This window comes from Mobula hypostoma, chromosome 12 (genome assembly GCF_963921235.1).
Source record: "Mobula hypostoma chromosome 12, sMobHyp1.1, whole genome shotgun sequence".
Taxonomy (NCBI): Eukaryota; Metazoa; Chordata; class Chondrichthyes; order Myliobatiformes; family Myliobatidae; genus Mobula; species Mobula hypostoma.
Window position 1 is genome coordinate 3,158,991 of NC_086108.1, and position 17,314 is coordinate 3,176,304.

The 17,314-nt window shown below is 46.6% G+C and overlaps 1 protein-coding gene across 1 annotated transcript in view; it reads right to left on the minus strand.

Moving 5' to 3' along the window:
• Window positions 1–3,143: 3,143 nt before the first annotated feature.
• LOC134355106 (ras and Rab interactor 3-like) overlaps window positions 3,144–17,314 on the minus strand; it is a 110,937-nt gene continuing 96,766 nt past the window's right edge. The window contains exons 10-11 of the mRNA XM_063064849.1: window positions 16,456–16,619; window positions 3,144–4,139 (exon numbers count right to left, since the gene is read on the minus strand). Coding sequence (XP_062920919.1) covers window positions 3,837–4,139; window positions 16,456–16,619 — 467 coding nt within the window. The 3' untranslated portion in view covers window positions 3,144–3,836. The remainder of the gene's footprint in view (window positions 4,140–16,455; window positions 16,620–17,314) is intronic.

Genomic DNA, 17,314 nt, shown 5'->3' on the forward strand with positions numbered 1-17,314 from the left:
CCAGAGATGAAGGACCTTCATTAACAAGAGAAAATCTGCAGATGCTGGAAATCCAAGCAACACACAAGACGCTGGAGGAACTCAGCAGGCCAGGCAGTCACGCTGAAGGGTGTCGGCCCGAAACATCGACTGTACTTTTTTCCATTGATGCCACCTGGCCTGCTGAACTTCTCTAACATCTTGTGTGTGTTGGAGGATGTCATCACTGCCCCAAACACCAGCAGCATAACAGGCAAGAGAGAATTCCACTGAGTGAGGGCTGGACTTTCCCCTGTTGAGTATCACAGTTGCCTGGCACTGGTGTAATATGAAACCTTTTGGATGAGTCATCAGAGGCTGGGGAAGTCTGAGTCTCATCACGGCTGCTGGAAGTGTTAACATCAAGTCCAGTAAATTCCAGTAATTGTACAAGCCTGTCTGGTCCCCTAGTCAGCTTGTACTCCTTCTCTTTCCCCGCCCTCTTATTCTGGTCTGTCACGACCTGTGTGTGTTACTCTGGAGCTATTGACCATTAGAACAAGACTGGGAGACCGCTTCACCGAGCACCTATCTTCCACCTGCCAGAAGAAGCAGGATCTCCCAGCGGCCACCCATGTTAATTCCACTTCCCATTCCCATTCCGACATGTATTCTGCCAGACTCTGCAGAAAAAAAATCTCCTTCCTTGTTTTGAGTACGAGTAGATGGTATGATTAACCATTAGACATAGGATCAAAATTAGGCCATTTGGCCCATCAAGACTCCCACCATTCCTTCATGGCTGATTTATTATCCAAGTTGAGTGAACTCGGCCTTTTCTCTTGGAGCGATGGGGGATGGGAGGTGACCTGATAGGGGTGTATAAGGTGATGAGAGGCATTGATCATGTGGATAGTCAGAGGCTTTTTCCTAGGATTGAAATGGCTATCAGGAGAAAGCACAGTTTTAAGGTGCTTGGAAGTAGGTACAGAGGAGATGTCAGGGGTAAGGTTTTTACACAGAGAGTGGTGAGTGCATGGAATGGGCTGCCGGTGACGGTGGTGGAGGTGGATACGATAGGGTCTTTTAAGAGACTGCTGGATAGGTACATGGCGCTTAGAAAAATAGAGGGCTGTGGGTAACCCTAGTAATTTCTAAAGTGAGTACATGTTTAGCACAGCATTGTGGGCTGAAAGGCCTGTATTGTGCTGTAGGTTTTCTATGTTTCTATGTCAGTCCATGGTTTTCGCTTCTGTCGCAATGAGGCCACACTCGGGCTGGAGGGGCAACACCTTATATTCCATCTGGGTAGCCTCCAACCTCATGGCGTGAACATCGATTTCTCCAACTTCTGGTAATTGCCCCCTCCTTCACTATTCCCCTTTCCTGTTTCCCTCTCTCTCCTTATCTCCTTCCCTGCCCATCACCTCCCTCTGGTGCTCCTCCTCCTTCCCTTTCTTCCAGAATCTTCTGTCCTCTCCTATCAGATTTCCTCTTCTCTAGCCCTGTATCTCTTTCACCAATCAACTTCCCAGCTCTTTAATTCACTCCTCTCCCTCTCCCGGTTTTATCTATTCTTTTTAGCGTGTCGCACCAGACAGTCAGCCATTCTTGGCCTGCGCGTGGTGCCAGGATTGGTCTCCTTTCGGATTAACCGGATCATGATGTGAACGTTCCTGACTCGACCCTTGTTTTTTACGAGGCGAGTGGCTAGCTCGATGCGCAATCCGACACGGATGGAGAGTGTGCTCGGGGGGTGGATTCGAACTCGGGAGCCTTCGCTCTGGAGTCCGGCGCTGATGCCATTGTGCCACCAGCCGGTGGTTTTATCTATCACCTGTCACCTTGCACTCCTTTCTCCTCTCCCCCCACCTTCTTACTCTGACTTCTCCCCTAACTTCTCACTCCTGAAGAAGGGTCTCAGCACGAAATGTCGACTGTACTCTTTTCCACAGATGCTGCCTGACCTGCTGAGTTCCTCCAGCATTTTATGTGTGATGCTTTGTAATTCCAGCATCTGCTGATTTTCTAGTGTTTGTGAGTAGAGCAAGGAGGGTTGACAATGTACACAGTGACAGTGATTGGTCCCTGAACCTGCCCCCACCCCCCCATCCAAAACAGAGTACAAGGTTTGACATTTTGGGAAAAGATACAAAGAGGGTGAGAAGAAACATGTTTTGCTCTGTGGTTGTGATCCACCAGTTGTGATGGTGGAAGCTGTCTCTCGGAGTTTCTGTGGGAAGTGGGGTCACTGTTTGAGGAGAATAATATGCAGGGGCAGGGATGAATTCTGGCAGGAGCTGCCTGAGACTCCATGGGGTCCTGTCATTGGCTAGTCTGAGGGTTGACGCCGAAGGGAGTTCGGGATCCTGTTATCGGCTAGTCTGGGGGTCAACCCTGAAGGGAGTTTGGGGTCCCATCATTGGCTGGTCTGGGGGTCAACACTGAAGGGAGTTTGGGGTCCCGTTATTGGCTGGTCTGGGGGTCAATACCGAAAGAAGTTCTGAATCCTGTTATCAGCTATTCCAGGGGTTGATACTGAATGTCGAAGGTCGATCAGAAGTGTGATACCATAGCCCAGTGTCAAAGCCTGGAGGCCCAGAGGTCTGTCCAGGAGCTGGAGGACTGTCCATGTGGGTGGTTGGGAAGGAGGAATGGGGCTTGTTTTGTTGGTTGTTGTGTTCTGTGTTCTGCTGATCATTTGGGGCTAAGTTGGTGCTGGAATGTGGGGTGCCCCCAGCACATCCTTGGGTCACGTTGGCTCCTAACATAAATGATGCATTTCCCTGCGTGTTTTGTTGTACACGTGATAAATCTGGATCTGAATCGCCTCATTCCGTGTCACAACGATCAACAGGTAATTTTAAATGCACTTTACTTCCACACACTACAATGGTGATTTTTTTTTGCCGCCTTGGGATTTCTCAGGATAGGTAACCAAGACAACCATTTGTAAGGTGGGAAACGTGGCTACTAATTCGTCTCACACAGAGCGGTGTGATACTTGTGGTGGGGCCTGGGTCTGGGCTGTCTCAGCCATCAGATGGCACCGCTGACCGGGATGACACACAGCATGAAGCCACTCAGTTCTGGGAGACTGCGATTGTGCTTTGCACCCTCCCTCCCTCCCAGTGCAGTCAGGGTAGAAATTAGGGAGTAAAAAGAAAATGAGAAATTACCCAGAATGTATAATATTTATTCAAAAATCTTTACAAGGTGCTGTAACCAATAGTAAAAACAAAATATAATTTATTTGTAGGGTTGGGGTAACTGGAAATTGCTGTATATCACACTTCAATATTTGTCCCACCTCTTTCTGCTCGTAACAATGCCCCGTCTCTTCCTGGATCCACTTGTTGTGTCTCTTCCTGTCTGCTCATAACTCACTGAGACTAGATATTTGACTGTGTCAGACATCACTGATTGTGATTTTCCCCTGTTATCTGCACTGCTGTAATCTCCAGATGACAAGAGGGAATGCGGAAACTGAGTCCGACGAGAGGTGGACTACCGTATAAGCCTGCCAACGCGGGAGCTGTGGGGGATGCCACAATAGAGTCTCTGCTTAAGGCTGTCGGGGTGAATGACCATTTGAAGGCTGGATCCCCAGTGCAGGGGCTCCGGGTGGGTTAAACTGCCGGGAGGACGAACTGAGTATTGAGATAGGTTCTGATACTAGACATCCAACTCTAACAGAAACATAGTCGTTCGACGCAGGCAGGTAGATGCATCCATGTGGACGAGAGATAGTCCCGGCAATCCATCGGTGTTTGGCTGTGCATTTCACAACAGGGAGCCACATCAAGACCCTTGGATTTTGGCCTGGAACTTCCCGGCAGTCCTGCTTTGGTGGTGTGGGGTGAGGGGTTGGGGGCTTCTCACAACGGGGTCAGCTGCTTCTCGTGCTGGGAGCACGGGGTCCCGTCAGCGGGTGCATACACGAAAATGAAGGCTGTCCCTTCCTTCTGACGAATCTCCTGCTTGACCTGCTGGGGGCAGGCGCCTTCCTCCAGTCGCTTGTAGGAGCTGCCCCTCACCAAGAAGAGGCCGTAGACCTCTGGCTCCGACACCCCGAACTTCTCGGCACACGCCTTGCACACCTCTGTCACGGTCATGTGAGCGGGGGCCAAGATGGTCACCTGGTTCCCACCGGGCTCTTGTAGCGAGATAGACAGCAAATCCTTTGTGGGAAGAAGAGACAAGGCGAAGTTAGTGGCAGAAACTTTTAATTTCTGACAAACATCCTCATCTACACCAAAGCTCAGTATCGTCTCAGTATTCCTGGGGGCATCACGGGCACAACCCTCCCCACCAGCAAGGACATCTTCAAGAGGCGGTGGCTTAAGAAGGCAGCATTCATCATTAAACACCCTCACCATCCACATCTTACAGGCAAAGCCATGGAGCATTACGAGACAAAAACAGGCCCTGCGGTCCATCTAGTCTGTTCCAAATGGTTTTTCTGCCTAGTCCCATGGACTATGGCCCTCCATGCCCCTTCCATCCATGTACTTATCCAAAACGTGGCAATCAAACCCATATCCACCACTTCAGTGGGCAAATCGTTCTACACTCACATCACCTTCTGAGTGAAGAAATTCCCCCTCAGGTTCCCCTTAGGCATTTCACCTTTCACCCTTAACCCATGACCTCTAGTTCCAGTCTCACCCAACCTCAGTGGGAAAAGCCTGCTTGCATTTACCCTATCTATACACCTCATAATTTTGTATACCTCTACCACATCTCCCCTCATTCTCCTACGCTCCAGGGAATGAAGTCCCAACTTCTTTAACTTTTCCCTATAAACTGAGGACCTCGAGTCCCAGCAACATCCTTGCTAAGTTTCTCTGTGCCCTTCAATCTTATTAACATCTTTCCTGTAGGTAGGTGACCAAAAATTAGGCCTCCCCAACAGCTCCTGTACACAATTCTTTGAATTATGAAGGCCAATGTGCCAAAAGCTCTCTTTATAACCCTGTCTAACTGAGACTATTACGAATGTCTGAGAGAACGTACAGGAACTTGAAGACCCATACTCAACATTTTAGGAACAGCTTCTTCCCCTCCGCCGTCAGATTTCTGAATGGTCCATGAGCTCCACCTCGTGATTCATCTTTTGTACAGCTTATTTATTTCTGTAACTTGTAATATTTATATCTTGTTGCATCAAAACAACAAATTTCAAAACGTATCATCATTATGTGCAGTGTTGTATGGCATTTTATGGCAAATTTTTCTACAGAAGTGGTTTGCCATTGCCTTCTGGGCAGTGTCTTTACAAGATGGGTGACCCCAGCCATTATCAATACTCTTCAGAGATTGTCTGCCTGGTGTCAGTGGTCCATAACCAGGACTTGTGATCTGCACCGGCTGCTCACACGACCATCCACCACCTGCTCCCATGGCTTGACGTGATCAGGGTTGGGGAGGCTGAGTCCAAGGCCAGGGAGGGAAGGAGTGCCTTGCACCTCCTTTGGTTGAGACCTGTCTCCACCCTGGCGCCCAAATGAAGGTGCAGTCCATGAGGTGAAATGCAGGGTCTGCAGAGAGAAGTGACACAGCCTGGTCCAACACATTCACAGTCCTCTCTGCTACTGACAGCATCTACAGGCCCCTATCCCCCATCCCCATCTTTTCACCGCCACCATCAGGCAGGAAGTACAGAAGCCACCAGGTTTAGGAACAACTCATTTCTTACAACAACACACAAAACACGAAATGCTGGTGGAACGCAGCAGACCAGACAGCATTTTGTGTGTGTTGCTTGAATTTCCAACATCTGCAGACTTCCTCGTGTTTGCGTCATTTCTTACAACCATTAGTCTCTTGAACTGACTGCACAGTCCTAACTCCACCTCTGCAACAGGACACTACTGACCACCTCTTGCTCTGCAGATTATATTGTTTGTACCAACGACTTGCTTTGCACACTCTTTACTGTACTATTCCTGTGCTGTACTGGTCTACCATCTATGTTCTCTGTTCCGTACTTGTACATAAGACATAGGAGGAGATTTGGCCCATTGAATCTGCTCCTCCATTTCATCATGACTGTCTCTCTCAACCCCATTCTTTTGCCTTTCCCTGTAACTTTTCACGGTCTGACTAATCAAGAACCTATCAACCTCTGCCTTAAATACATCTGATGACCTGGATGAATAAACGGTGCCCGTGGCAATGAATTCCACAGATTCACCACCCTCTGGCTAAAGAAATTCCTCCTCATCTCCATACAGATAACCATAACCTTAACAATATGATTTGATGGAGAGGGGATGCATATTTACTTAAACAGGGCTTTCAATCCAGAAGGTTGGGCAACACTGGGCAAGAGTTTTGATTGGCTCTAAGATTAGACATGTCTATTACCTACTATAAATACAAGAGATTCTGCAGATGCTGAAATCCAGAGCAATGCACACAAAATGCTGGAAGAGCTCAGCAAACGAGTTGCATCAACAGAGGGGAATAATAGCTGATGTTTCAAACCAAGACCTTGCATCAGAACTGGAAAGGAAGGGGGCAGAAGCCAGAAAATGGTGAGTGTGGGGAAGAGTACAAGGTGGCAGGTGACAGATGAGGGGGAATGAAGTAAGAAGCTGGGTCGTGATTGGTGGAAAAGGTAAAGGGCTGAAGAAGAAGGAATCTGATAGGAGAGGAGAGTAGACTATGAGAGGAGGGGAACCAGAGGGAGATGATGGAAAGGTGAGAAGGGAAGGTTAATAGGGGAGCTGGAATGGGTAAAGAGAGATAACTAACCTGGTAATTTCCCCCCTCCTCCTTCCCATAAGAGATTCTGCAGATGATTGAAATCCAAAGCAACACACAAAATGCTAGTGGAACTCAAGGCAACATCTATGGAGGGGATTAAAGAGTTGACGTTTCAGGCTGAGACCCTGGATGGAGCAGTCGCGGCCAGAAATGTCAACTCTTTATTCCCCTCTGTAGAGTCTGCCTGACCTGCTGAGTTCTGCCAGCGTACTGTGTGTGTTACTCACGATTTCCGGCACCTGAGAGGGAAAGGATGATAAGGTTAGGACTCCATTCCCTAGAGCCGAGAACATGAGGGGAAATTTGACAGAGGTATACCAAGTTATGAGGGGTAAATGCAAGCAGGCTTTTTCCACTCAGGTTGGGTGAGACTAGAACTAGAGGTCATAGGTTAAGTGTGAATGGTGAAAAATTTCATGGAAACCTGAGGGTCAATCTCTTCCCTCAGAGTGCAGGACAAGCAGCCAGTGGAAGTTGAGAATGTGGGATGACTGCAATGTTTAAGAGCAGTCTGTGTAGGTAAATGGATGGGAGGGATATTTAGGACTCTACTCCAGGTATAGGTTGATGGTGTGAGGCAGAAGAACAGACTAGATGGGCTGAAGGGCCTGTTTTTGAGCTGTAGCTCTCTGACTATAAGGAAAGGCTGCATAGACTGAGGCTTTATTCTCCCGGAGTATAGGAAGATGAGGGGGTGACCTTATGAGGAGCAGATATCTGTGGATGGTCACAGTCTTATCCCCAGGGTAGGGGAGTCTAAAGACTAGAGGGCATGGATGAGACGGGAAGTACTTAAAGGGGACCTGAAAGTAGAACATAGAAGAGTACAGCAAAGCATCAAGCCATTCGGCCCACAATGTATTGCCAAACTAACTGAAATATAAATCTACAAAAAATCCAAACACTAATCCCTCCTACCTGGACGATGTCCATATCTCTCCATCTTCCTTATATTCATGTGCTTATCTGAACATCTCTTAAAAACCTCTGATCTATTTGCCTCTACCACCAGACCAGGCAGAGCATTCCAGGCATCCACCACTCACTGAGTAAAAAACTTACCCCCCACATCCCCCTTGAACCTACCCCTCTCACCCTTGATGCATACCCTTTGGTGTTAGGCAATTCTATTCTGGGGAAAAAAGATGCTCCCTGTCTACTCTATGTATGCCTCTCATAATCTCATGATGAGTCTACACCACTCTAGAGAAAACACCCCAGGTTTACCACCCTCTCGTGATAACACATGCCCTCTAAACCAGACAGCATCCTGATAAACCTCTTCTGTGAGGCAATGTTTTCCACACTTACATAGAGGACACACGGTATAAACTGCCAGATGATGTGATAAAGAAAGGTACTGTTACAGTATTTAAAAGATTTTAGGTAGGAAAGACTTGGAGGGACACAGGCAACTGAGACTAACTCAGATAGGCATCTTGCTTCTCATGGCCGAGTTAGGCTGAAGGCCCAGTTTCTGTTCTCTATGACTCTGTGACTCTACCGGTTATCTTAAAACATCTCCAACAAGTCAACCCCCTTCCTTCCCATTTCTAGAGAAAGAGAGCACTCGATCTGATACTGACTTGTTGATTATAACCCCTCCCCACCCAGTTCAGCTCATTTCTATTTTAGTGCCTTCTCCACTACCACGTCATCTTCCTAGTGAGAAGATGTTTTCACTCTATCCTTTGGGCTGCTAAGAATGTATATGCACACGAGGGGTGATTGATAGGTTCGTGGCCTAAGTTAGAAGGAGATGAGTTATACAGCTCTCATTACATGCACGTGCAGTTCAACTCTTTAAGTGATTATGCAGAAGGTTTGAGATTAATAACTCATCTCCTACTACCTTAGGCCACGAGCTTATCAATCACCCCTGATGAGTTATTAATCTCAAACTTTCTGTATTTGTCAACATGGAGTGGAGAGCATGTTAGTAAATCTGGCAGGAGCAAAGGATGTTAGGAATGGTGAGGGTGGAGCGCCGTGGGAGGGGTGTGGGACAGGTGGCAGAGGAGGAGATCCGGAGGCTGAGGGGTGGTGTGGGTACAGACACACCCAGACCCGAGACCACCAGGCAATATAATTTATTCCAAACTATTGGTTTATTGATCATTACAGAATGTCTCTCTGGTGCTTCCTGCTCCCTCCCCTCTCCCTTCCCCTTTTCCCAACCATGACTCCCCTCTCCCTGCCCCCTTCCCACTCTCAGTCCACAATAGCGACCCAGATCAGAATCTGCTTCATTAACACTCACTTATATCATAGAATTTGTTATTTTTTGCGGCAGCAGTACAGTCCAATACATAAAATTACTACAGTACTGTGCAAAGCTCTTAGGCAGCCTAGCTCTATGTATGAGCCTAAGACTTTTGCACAGAACCGTATGTCAGTGAGGGATTTCCAACTGTCAGGGTCAAAGCAGCAGAGGTCACAATGGCCAGCCCTCTTGTGCCTCTACTAATGTTATTTATTGAACTTGATGGGGTGCTCACAGACAGATTGTGGGATCCTACATCCAGTGAAAGGGGAATCACTCATGTAAGACCGAGATGAGAAAGAATGTCTTTTTCTCAGCGGGTTGGTGAATATTATCCCAGAAAGCGGAGTCACAGAACAGCTTTGTGACCCAGAGGATTAGAGGATTATGGAGAACAGGCTTCCGAGAAGCCGAGGCCAAGATCAGATCAATCATCATCTCAGTGAGTGAAAGAGTAGCCTTGAGGTTCGTGTGAGTAACTCCTCCTCCTAGAGAGTAGGAAATGGCCATTTGGCCCTTCAAGCCTGCTCTGTTCTTCAATATGATTATAAGGCCATAACATTTGGAGCAGAATTAGGATATTTGGTCCATCGAGTCTTCTCCCAATTTCATCATGGCTGATTCATTTTCCCTCTCAGCCCCAATCTCCTGTATGCCCTGACTAATCAGGAATTATTAACCCCGCCTTAAATACTTGGTCTCCACGGAAGACTGCGGCAACGAATTCCACAGGTTCACTACTCTAGCTAAAGAAATTCCTCCTCATCTCCATTCTAAGTGGACGCCCCTCTATCCTGGAGGCTGTGCTCCCTGGTCCTAGATACCCCCACCATAGGAAACATCTTCTCCACACCCACTATGGAGATCATTCAACATTCGATAGGTTTCAATGCGGTCACCCCTCATTCTTCTGAATTCCAGTGAATACAGGCCCGAAGCCATCAAACACTCCTCATGTTTCAAAGGGTTCAAAGTACATTTATTATCAGAGCATGTATAAATGATAGAACCTTGAGATTCATCTCCTTACAGTCAGCCACGAACCAAGAAACCCAAAAGAACTCATTTTAAAAAAGACCAACATCCAATGTGTGGAGAAAGAAGAAAAAAACACAGATCAAGCAAACAATAATATAAAGCAAAAGCATTCCAAACCAAATACAATCCAGAGACCCGAATCCCAGAGCATCCGGATTAGGCCCATAGCCTCGGTCTCCGCTCATCATATCACTGTATGGCTAGCAAGCACAAAGCACCTTGCAGCTGGATCAGTCTCACAGCGCTCTGGAGAGAGGAGTGAACATTGCAGGAGAGATAGCAGAAGCCTTTCAATCCTGGAATCATTTTCGTGAACCTCCTTTGATCCCTCTCCAGTTTCAGTACATCCTTTCTAAGATAAGGGGCCCAAAACTGCTCACAATACTCCAAATGAGGCCTCACCAGTGCCTAATAAAGTTTCAGCATTACATCCTTGCTTTTATATTCTAGTCCTCTCGAAATGAATGCTAACATTTCATTTGCCTTCCTCATCACAGATTCAACCTGCAGATTAACCTTTAGGGAATCCTGCACAAGGACTCCCAAGTTGCTTTGCATCTCAGATTTTGAATTTTCTCTCCATTTAGAAATGGATCAAATCAATTTGTCTTCTGTAGCCAGTAAAAGTAAATTTAACTCCTTAATATATTTAATGGCATAGTCTCCGCTTCCTTCACTGAGAGAGAGAGTTCCACAAGATCAGCACACTCTCTGGGTGAAGACAGTTCTCAAATCTCAATCCTCCACGGTAGAGTTCCCAGATTATATATCTCCCCACCATCAGGAACATCTTCCCTGGGTCTGTTATGTCCAATCCCATCTCCAATGTCTCCTCCAACTCTTTTAAAGACCAGCAAAAAAATTTCATTGTCCCAGTCTCTCCCTCCACACAACACACATCAAAGTTGCTGGTGAACGCAGCAGGCCAGGCAGCATCTCTAGGAAGAGGTGCAGTCGACGTTTCAGGCCGAGACCCTTCATCAGGACTAACGAAGGGTCTCGGCCTGAAACGTCGACTGTACCTCTTCCTACGGATGCTGCCTGGCCTGCTGCGTTCACCAGCAACTTTTATGTGTGTTGCTTGAAATTCCAGCATCTGCAGATTTCCTGTTGATTGCGTTTTTAAAATCTCCCTCCACACACTAGTCCTTCCATCTCAGAGTGAACCTTTGCTACACCCTTTCACCAACCAGAACATCTTTCCTCAGCGACAGTTAACAGAGTTCAGGAGACATCTGGGGGGGGGGGGGTGTCCAGATATAGCAAAGGTCTTGAGGGAAATGGGCAAGTGAGACCAGCTCAGATCGACGTCTTGGTCGGCATGGGTGAGTTGGGTGGTTTCTTTGCTGTTCAACTCCATAATTAAGTTGGAACCAGAGTATTAAGTAAGTCATTCCTCACCTAGCTTTGGAGGTTTACCGAGATAATGGAGGAGATGGGGGCAAGGTGTGAAGGATTTTAAGGAGCAGCATTTTAACACTTGGACACACAGGCAGAATAAGCTCAAGGACAGCTTCTACTCTTCTATTATGAGGCTATGAACTGGTTCCCTATTACGATAAACACAATGCACGCTAAATGCTGGAGAAACTCAGCAAGTCAGGGCCCTTTTGACCTGAAGCGTCCCCTCCTTAGTTTCTCCGACATGTTGCCCTAGTATGATAAGATGGACTATTGACCTCACAGTCGAACTCATTAAGAACTTGCACCGTATTGTGTTTTCCAAGAGGACCACAACTTTGTCGTGCTTTTGGAGGCTTGCATGCTTCAATGACCCAGAGAGCTATGCTGGCTGGAGTCAGGGCTTTATGATATGGTTCTTGGTAGGGTTACCCATGCCGAACAGGTCAAGGGGTAGAGGACAAACTGAGAGTGGTCCACTTGTCCACTAGGTCGGGGTTTATCTCAGAGCTATCAACCCTGACTGGTAAAACAAAACTGTTACGGAAACAGCAATGAAGAATCCTTCTACATCTGAATGTGACGGTATTCCTGAGTCTCCACCCGGGACTTGCATGGCCGACAGTAGTGAAAACCGAGAGGAAGCTACTGACGCGTTGAAGGAAGCCCTGAACACCGCCAGAGGTGGTGGACCTTCATTCCTGCCCTAAATGCCAGTGGTGTTACAGGCAGTACTTCATTGTGTACCTGTACTGCACTTTCTCTGTAGCTGTTACACTTTGTTCAGCATTCTGTTATTAGGAACATAGAAAATCTCAGCACAATACAGGCCCTTCGGCCCACAATGCTGTGCCGAACATGTACTTACTTCAGAAATTACCTAGGGTTACCCATAGCCCTCTATTTTTGTAAGCTCAATGTACCAATCCAGCATTCTCTTAAAAGACCCTATTGTGTCTACCTCCACCACAGTCACCGGCAGCCCATTCCACACACTCGCCACTCTCTGCATAAAAAAACTTACCCCTGACATCTCCTCTGTACCTACTTCCAAGCACCTTAAAACTGTGCCCTCTCACGTTAGCCATTTCATCCCTGGGAAAAAGCCTCTGACTAGCCACATGAGGTGATCAGAACTGAGCACAGTACTCCAAGTGGGGTCTGACCAGGGTCCTATACAGCTGCAACACTATCTCTTGGCTCTTGAACTCAATCCCATGGTTGATGAAGGCCAATGCACTGTATGCCTTCTTAACCACGGAGTCAACTTGCAAGCAGCTTTGAGAGTCCGAAGGACATAGACCCCAAGATCTCTCTGATCCTCCACACTGCCAAGAGTCTTACCATTAATACTATATTCTGCTATCATATTTGACCGAACAAAATGAACCACCTGACACTTAATTGGGTTGAACTCAATCTGCCACTTCTCAGCCCAGTTTTGCATCCTATCAATGTCCCGTTGTAACCTCTGACAGCCCTCCACACTATCCACAACACCTCCAACCTTTGTGTCATCAGCAAATTTACTAACCCATCCCGCTGCTTCCTCATCCAGATCATTTATAAAAATCACGAAGAGTAGGGGTTCCAGAACAGATCCCTGAGGCACACCACCGGTCACCAACCTCCATGCAGAATATGACCATCTACAACCACTCTTTGCTTTCTGTGGGCAAGCCAGTTCTGGATCCACAGAGCAATGTGCCCTTGGATCCCATGCTTCCTTACTTTTTCAATAAGCCTTGCATGGGGTACCTTATCAAATGCCTTGCTGAAATCCACATACACTACATCTACTGCTCTACCTTCATCAATGTGTTTAGTCACATCCTCAAAAAATTCAATCAGGCTTGTAAGGCACGACCTGCCTTTGATAAAGCCATGCTGACTATTCCTAATCATATTATGCCTCTCCAAACGTTCATAAATCCTGCCTCTCAGGATCTTTTTCATCAATTTACCAGCCACTGAAGTAAGACTCACTGGTCTATAATTTTCTGGCTATCTCTACTCCCTTTCTTGAATATGGGAACAATATTTGCAACTCTCCAATCCTCCAGAACCTCTCCCGTCCTCATTGATGATGCAAAGATCATTGCTAGAGGCTCAGCAATCTCCTCCCTCACCTCCCACAGTAGCCTGGGGTACATCTTGTCCAGTCCTGGAGACTTATCCAATTTGTTGCTTTCAGAAAGCTCCAGCACATCCTCTTTCTATATGCTCAAGCTTTTCAATCTGTTGTAAGTCATTCCTACAATCACCAAGATCCTTCTCCGTAGTGAATACTGAAGCAAAGTATTCATTAAGTACCTCTTCTACCTCCTCCGGTTCCATACACACTTTTCCAATGTCACACTTGATTGGTCCTATTCTCTCATGTCTTATCCTCTTACTCTTCACATACTTGTAGAATGCCTTGGAGTTTTCCTTAATCTTGCTCGCAGCCAAGGCCTTCTCATGGCCCCTTCTGGCTCTTCTAATTTCATTCTTAAGCTCCTTCCTGCTAGCCTTATAATTTTCTAGATCTCTATCATTACAAAGGTTTTGGAACCTTTGATAAGCTTTTCTTTTCTTCTTGACTAGATTTTCAACAGTCTTTGTACACCATGGTTCTTGTACCCTACCATCCTTTCCCTATCTCATTGGAACGTACCTATGCAGAACTCCACACAAATATCTCCTGAACATTTGCCACATTTCTTCTGTACATTTCCCTGAGAACATCTGTTCCCAATTTATACTTACAAGTTCTTGCTTGATAGCTTCATATTTCCCCTTACTCCAATTCAACACTTTCCTAACTTGTCTGTTCCTATCCCTCTCCAATGCTGTGGTAAAGGAGATGGAATTGTGATCACTATCTCCAAAATGTTCTCCCACTGAGAGACCTGACACCTGACCAGGTTCATTTCCCAATACCAGATCAAGTACAGCCTCTCCTCTTGTAGGTTTATCTACATATTGTGTCCAGGAACCTTCCTGAATACACCTAACAAACTCCATCCCATCTAAACCCCTTGCTCTAGGGAGGTGCCAATCAATATTGGGGAAATTAAAATCTTGTGATATTGTTTAATCTTGTACTACCTCAGTGCAGTGTGTAAAGATTTGATATGTATGAACAGCATGCAGGACAAGCTTGTCACTGTATCTCCGTACATGTGACAGGAATAAACCAGTAAACCAGTCCAAATGCAAAGTGAACAGTGGACAGCTGTGTTACCAACAGCTCCAAGACAATCTGAGAGAGGGTCAAGAGGAAGTTCACAAGAATGATCCCAGGAATGAAAGAGTGAATATATGAGTTTCGTTTGATGGCTCTGGTCCTGTACTCACTGGAGATGAGAAGAATAAGGTGGGGGGGGGGGCGAGATCTCATTGAAGCCTAACAAGTAGGTTCAAGGACGGTTTCTACCCCTCAACCATCAGACTCTTGACAACTGCACTCACTTGCCCCATCAGTGATTTGTTCCCACAACCAATTATCTTACTTTAAGGACTCTATCTCATTATAGACAACAGACGATAGACAATATGTGCAGGAGTAGACCATTCGGCCCTTCGAGCCAGCACCGCCATTCACTGTGATCATGGCTGATCATCCACAATCAGTATCCAGTTCCTGCCTTATCCCCATGACCTTTGATTCCGCTATCTTTAAGAGCTCTATCCATCTCTTTCTTGAAACCATCCAGAGACTTGGCCTCCACTGCCCTCTGGGGCAGAGCATTCCACATAAAAAACCACTCTCCGGGTGAAAAAGTTTTCCCTCAACTCCATTCTAAATGGCCTACCCCTTATTCTTAAACTGTGGCCTCTGGTTCTGGACTCACCCATCAGCAGGAACATGCTTCCTGCCTCCAGTGTGTCCAATTCCTTAATAATCTTATATGTTTCAATCAGATCCCCTCTCATCCTTCTAAATTCCAGTGTATACAAGCCCAGTCGCTCCAATCTTTCAGCATATGACATTCCCACCATCCCGGGAATTAACCTTGTGAACCTACGCTGCACTCCCTCAATAGCAAGAATGTCCTTCCTCAAATTTGGAGACCAAAACTGCACACAGTACTCCAGGTGTGGTCTCACCAGGGCCCTGTACAGCTGCAGAAGGACCTCTTTGCTCCTATACTCAATTCCCCTTGTTATGAAGGCCAGCATGCCATTAGCTTTCTTCACTGCCTGCTGTACCTGCATGCTTGCTTTCAGTGACTGATTATCTCCTGTTGCTATTTATTTACATTTGCATTTTCACAGTTTGTTGTCTTCTGCACTCTGGTTGATCTTTCATTGATCCTGTTACAGTTACTATTCTGTAGATTTGCTGAGTATGCCCACAGGAAAATGAATCTCAGGGTGGTATATGGTGACATATATGAACTTTGAACTTTGAATACAGAAAGGCCTAGACAGAGTTGGCATGAAGAGCTGTTTCCTACAGGAGACAATTCTAGGACCAGAGGGCACAGCCTCAGAATAGAAGTACATCTCTTTAGAAAAGTGATGAGGAAGAATTTCCTTAGCTCAAGGGTAGTTAGTATCCACAACATCTTCAAGGAGCAATGCCTTAGGAAGGCAGCGTCCATCATTAAACATGCCCACCACCCAGGACATGCTCTCTTCTCACTGTTACCATTGGGAAAGAGATACAGAAACCTGAGGGAACACACTTAACGATTCAGGAACAGCTTGTTCCCCTCTGTCATCTGATTTCTGAACAGGCATTGAACCCATTAACTCTACCTCACTATTTTTTTATTTCCATGTTTTTTTGCACTACTGATTTTAACTTAACTACTTAATAGGCATGTACATACATCCTTATTACATACATATATACCTTTGCAAGAGTGCCAAGGGTTATGGGGAGAAGGCAGGATGGACTTGAGGGGGTGAATAAATCAGCCATGATGGAATGGCAGAGCAGACCTGATGGGCTGAATGGCCTAATTCTGCTCCTATGTTTATGAATTGAATTCTGCACGGAGTTATTGATGGCAGCTGTCCCATCCAAGACAAACCTGTGCCGAGCGCCGTTTGGACTGGTTGTGATGCAGCGTTCTCCGTCTCTGCCACTGGTAGAGAGACGACTTGGCCTCATCGCTCATCTGACGGGTCAGCGACCGGGACTGAAAGTTGCTGATGTGGAACAGAGCGCCGAACATGGTTGTTAAATAATATCCCCCTGTGCAAGGAGAAACAGTGAGATTGTGAGGACAGGAGGCACTTCCCTGGCCAGCCAGCCAGCCACCAACATTTAAACCTGGCTCACAGATCTATATCTGGTGTCTCCAGAGTTCGCTCACTGGAACAGAAGCTGCCCACGGCTGACCCTTCACAAGGTGAGGAACTGCTGTGTGTTTGTTCTTGCAGAACATCATCCCATACACCATCCATCTCCAGGCTACACCACCCAGGGACTTGTGCTCATATTATTTTGTGACTGTGTGTACTATCATTACGGTACGTGCTGTCTGTGACTGTATGTGGTGTGTATGACTGTATGTACTATCATTACAGTACGTGCTGTCTGTTGCTGTATGTGCAGTCGCCCTGGAGGAACGATGTTTCGTTCAGCCATATACATGGTTAAATGATAATTAAACTTGAACTTGAACAGGCTACCAACCCTGACTGGCCAAACAAAACTGTTACGGATACAGCAATGAAGGGTCCTACATCCGAGTGTGACAGTATTCCTGAGTCTCCACTCGGGAGTTGCATGGCTGACAGCAGTGAATACAGAGCGGAAGCTACCGTCATGATGAAGGAATTCCTGAACACCTCCAAGACCAAGGCCAAAGTTAGCCAAAGGTCGAGAGAGATGGAGGACCTTCATTGCTGCCCTCAACAGCACTGGGTGTAATGGCAGTAAATAAG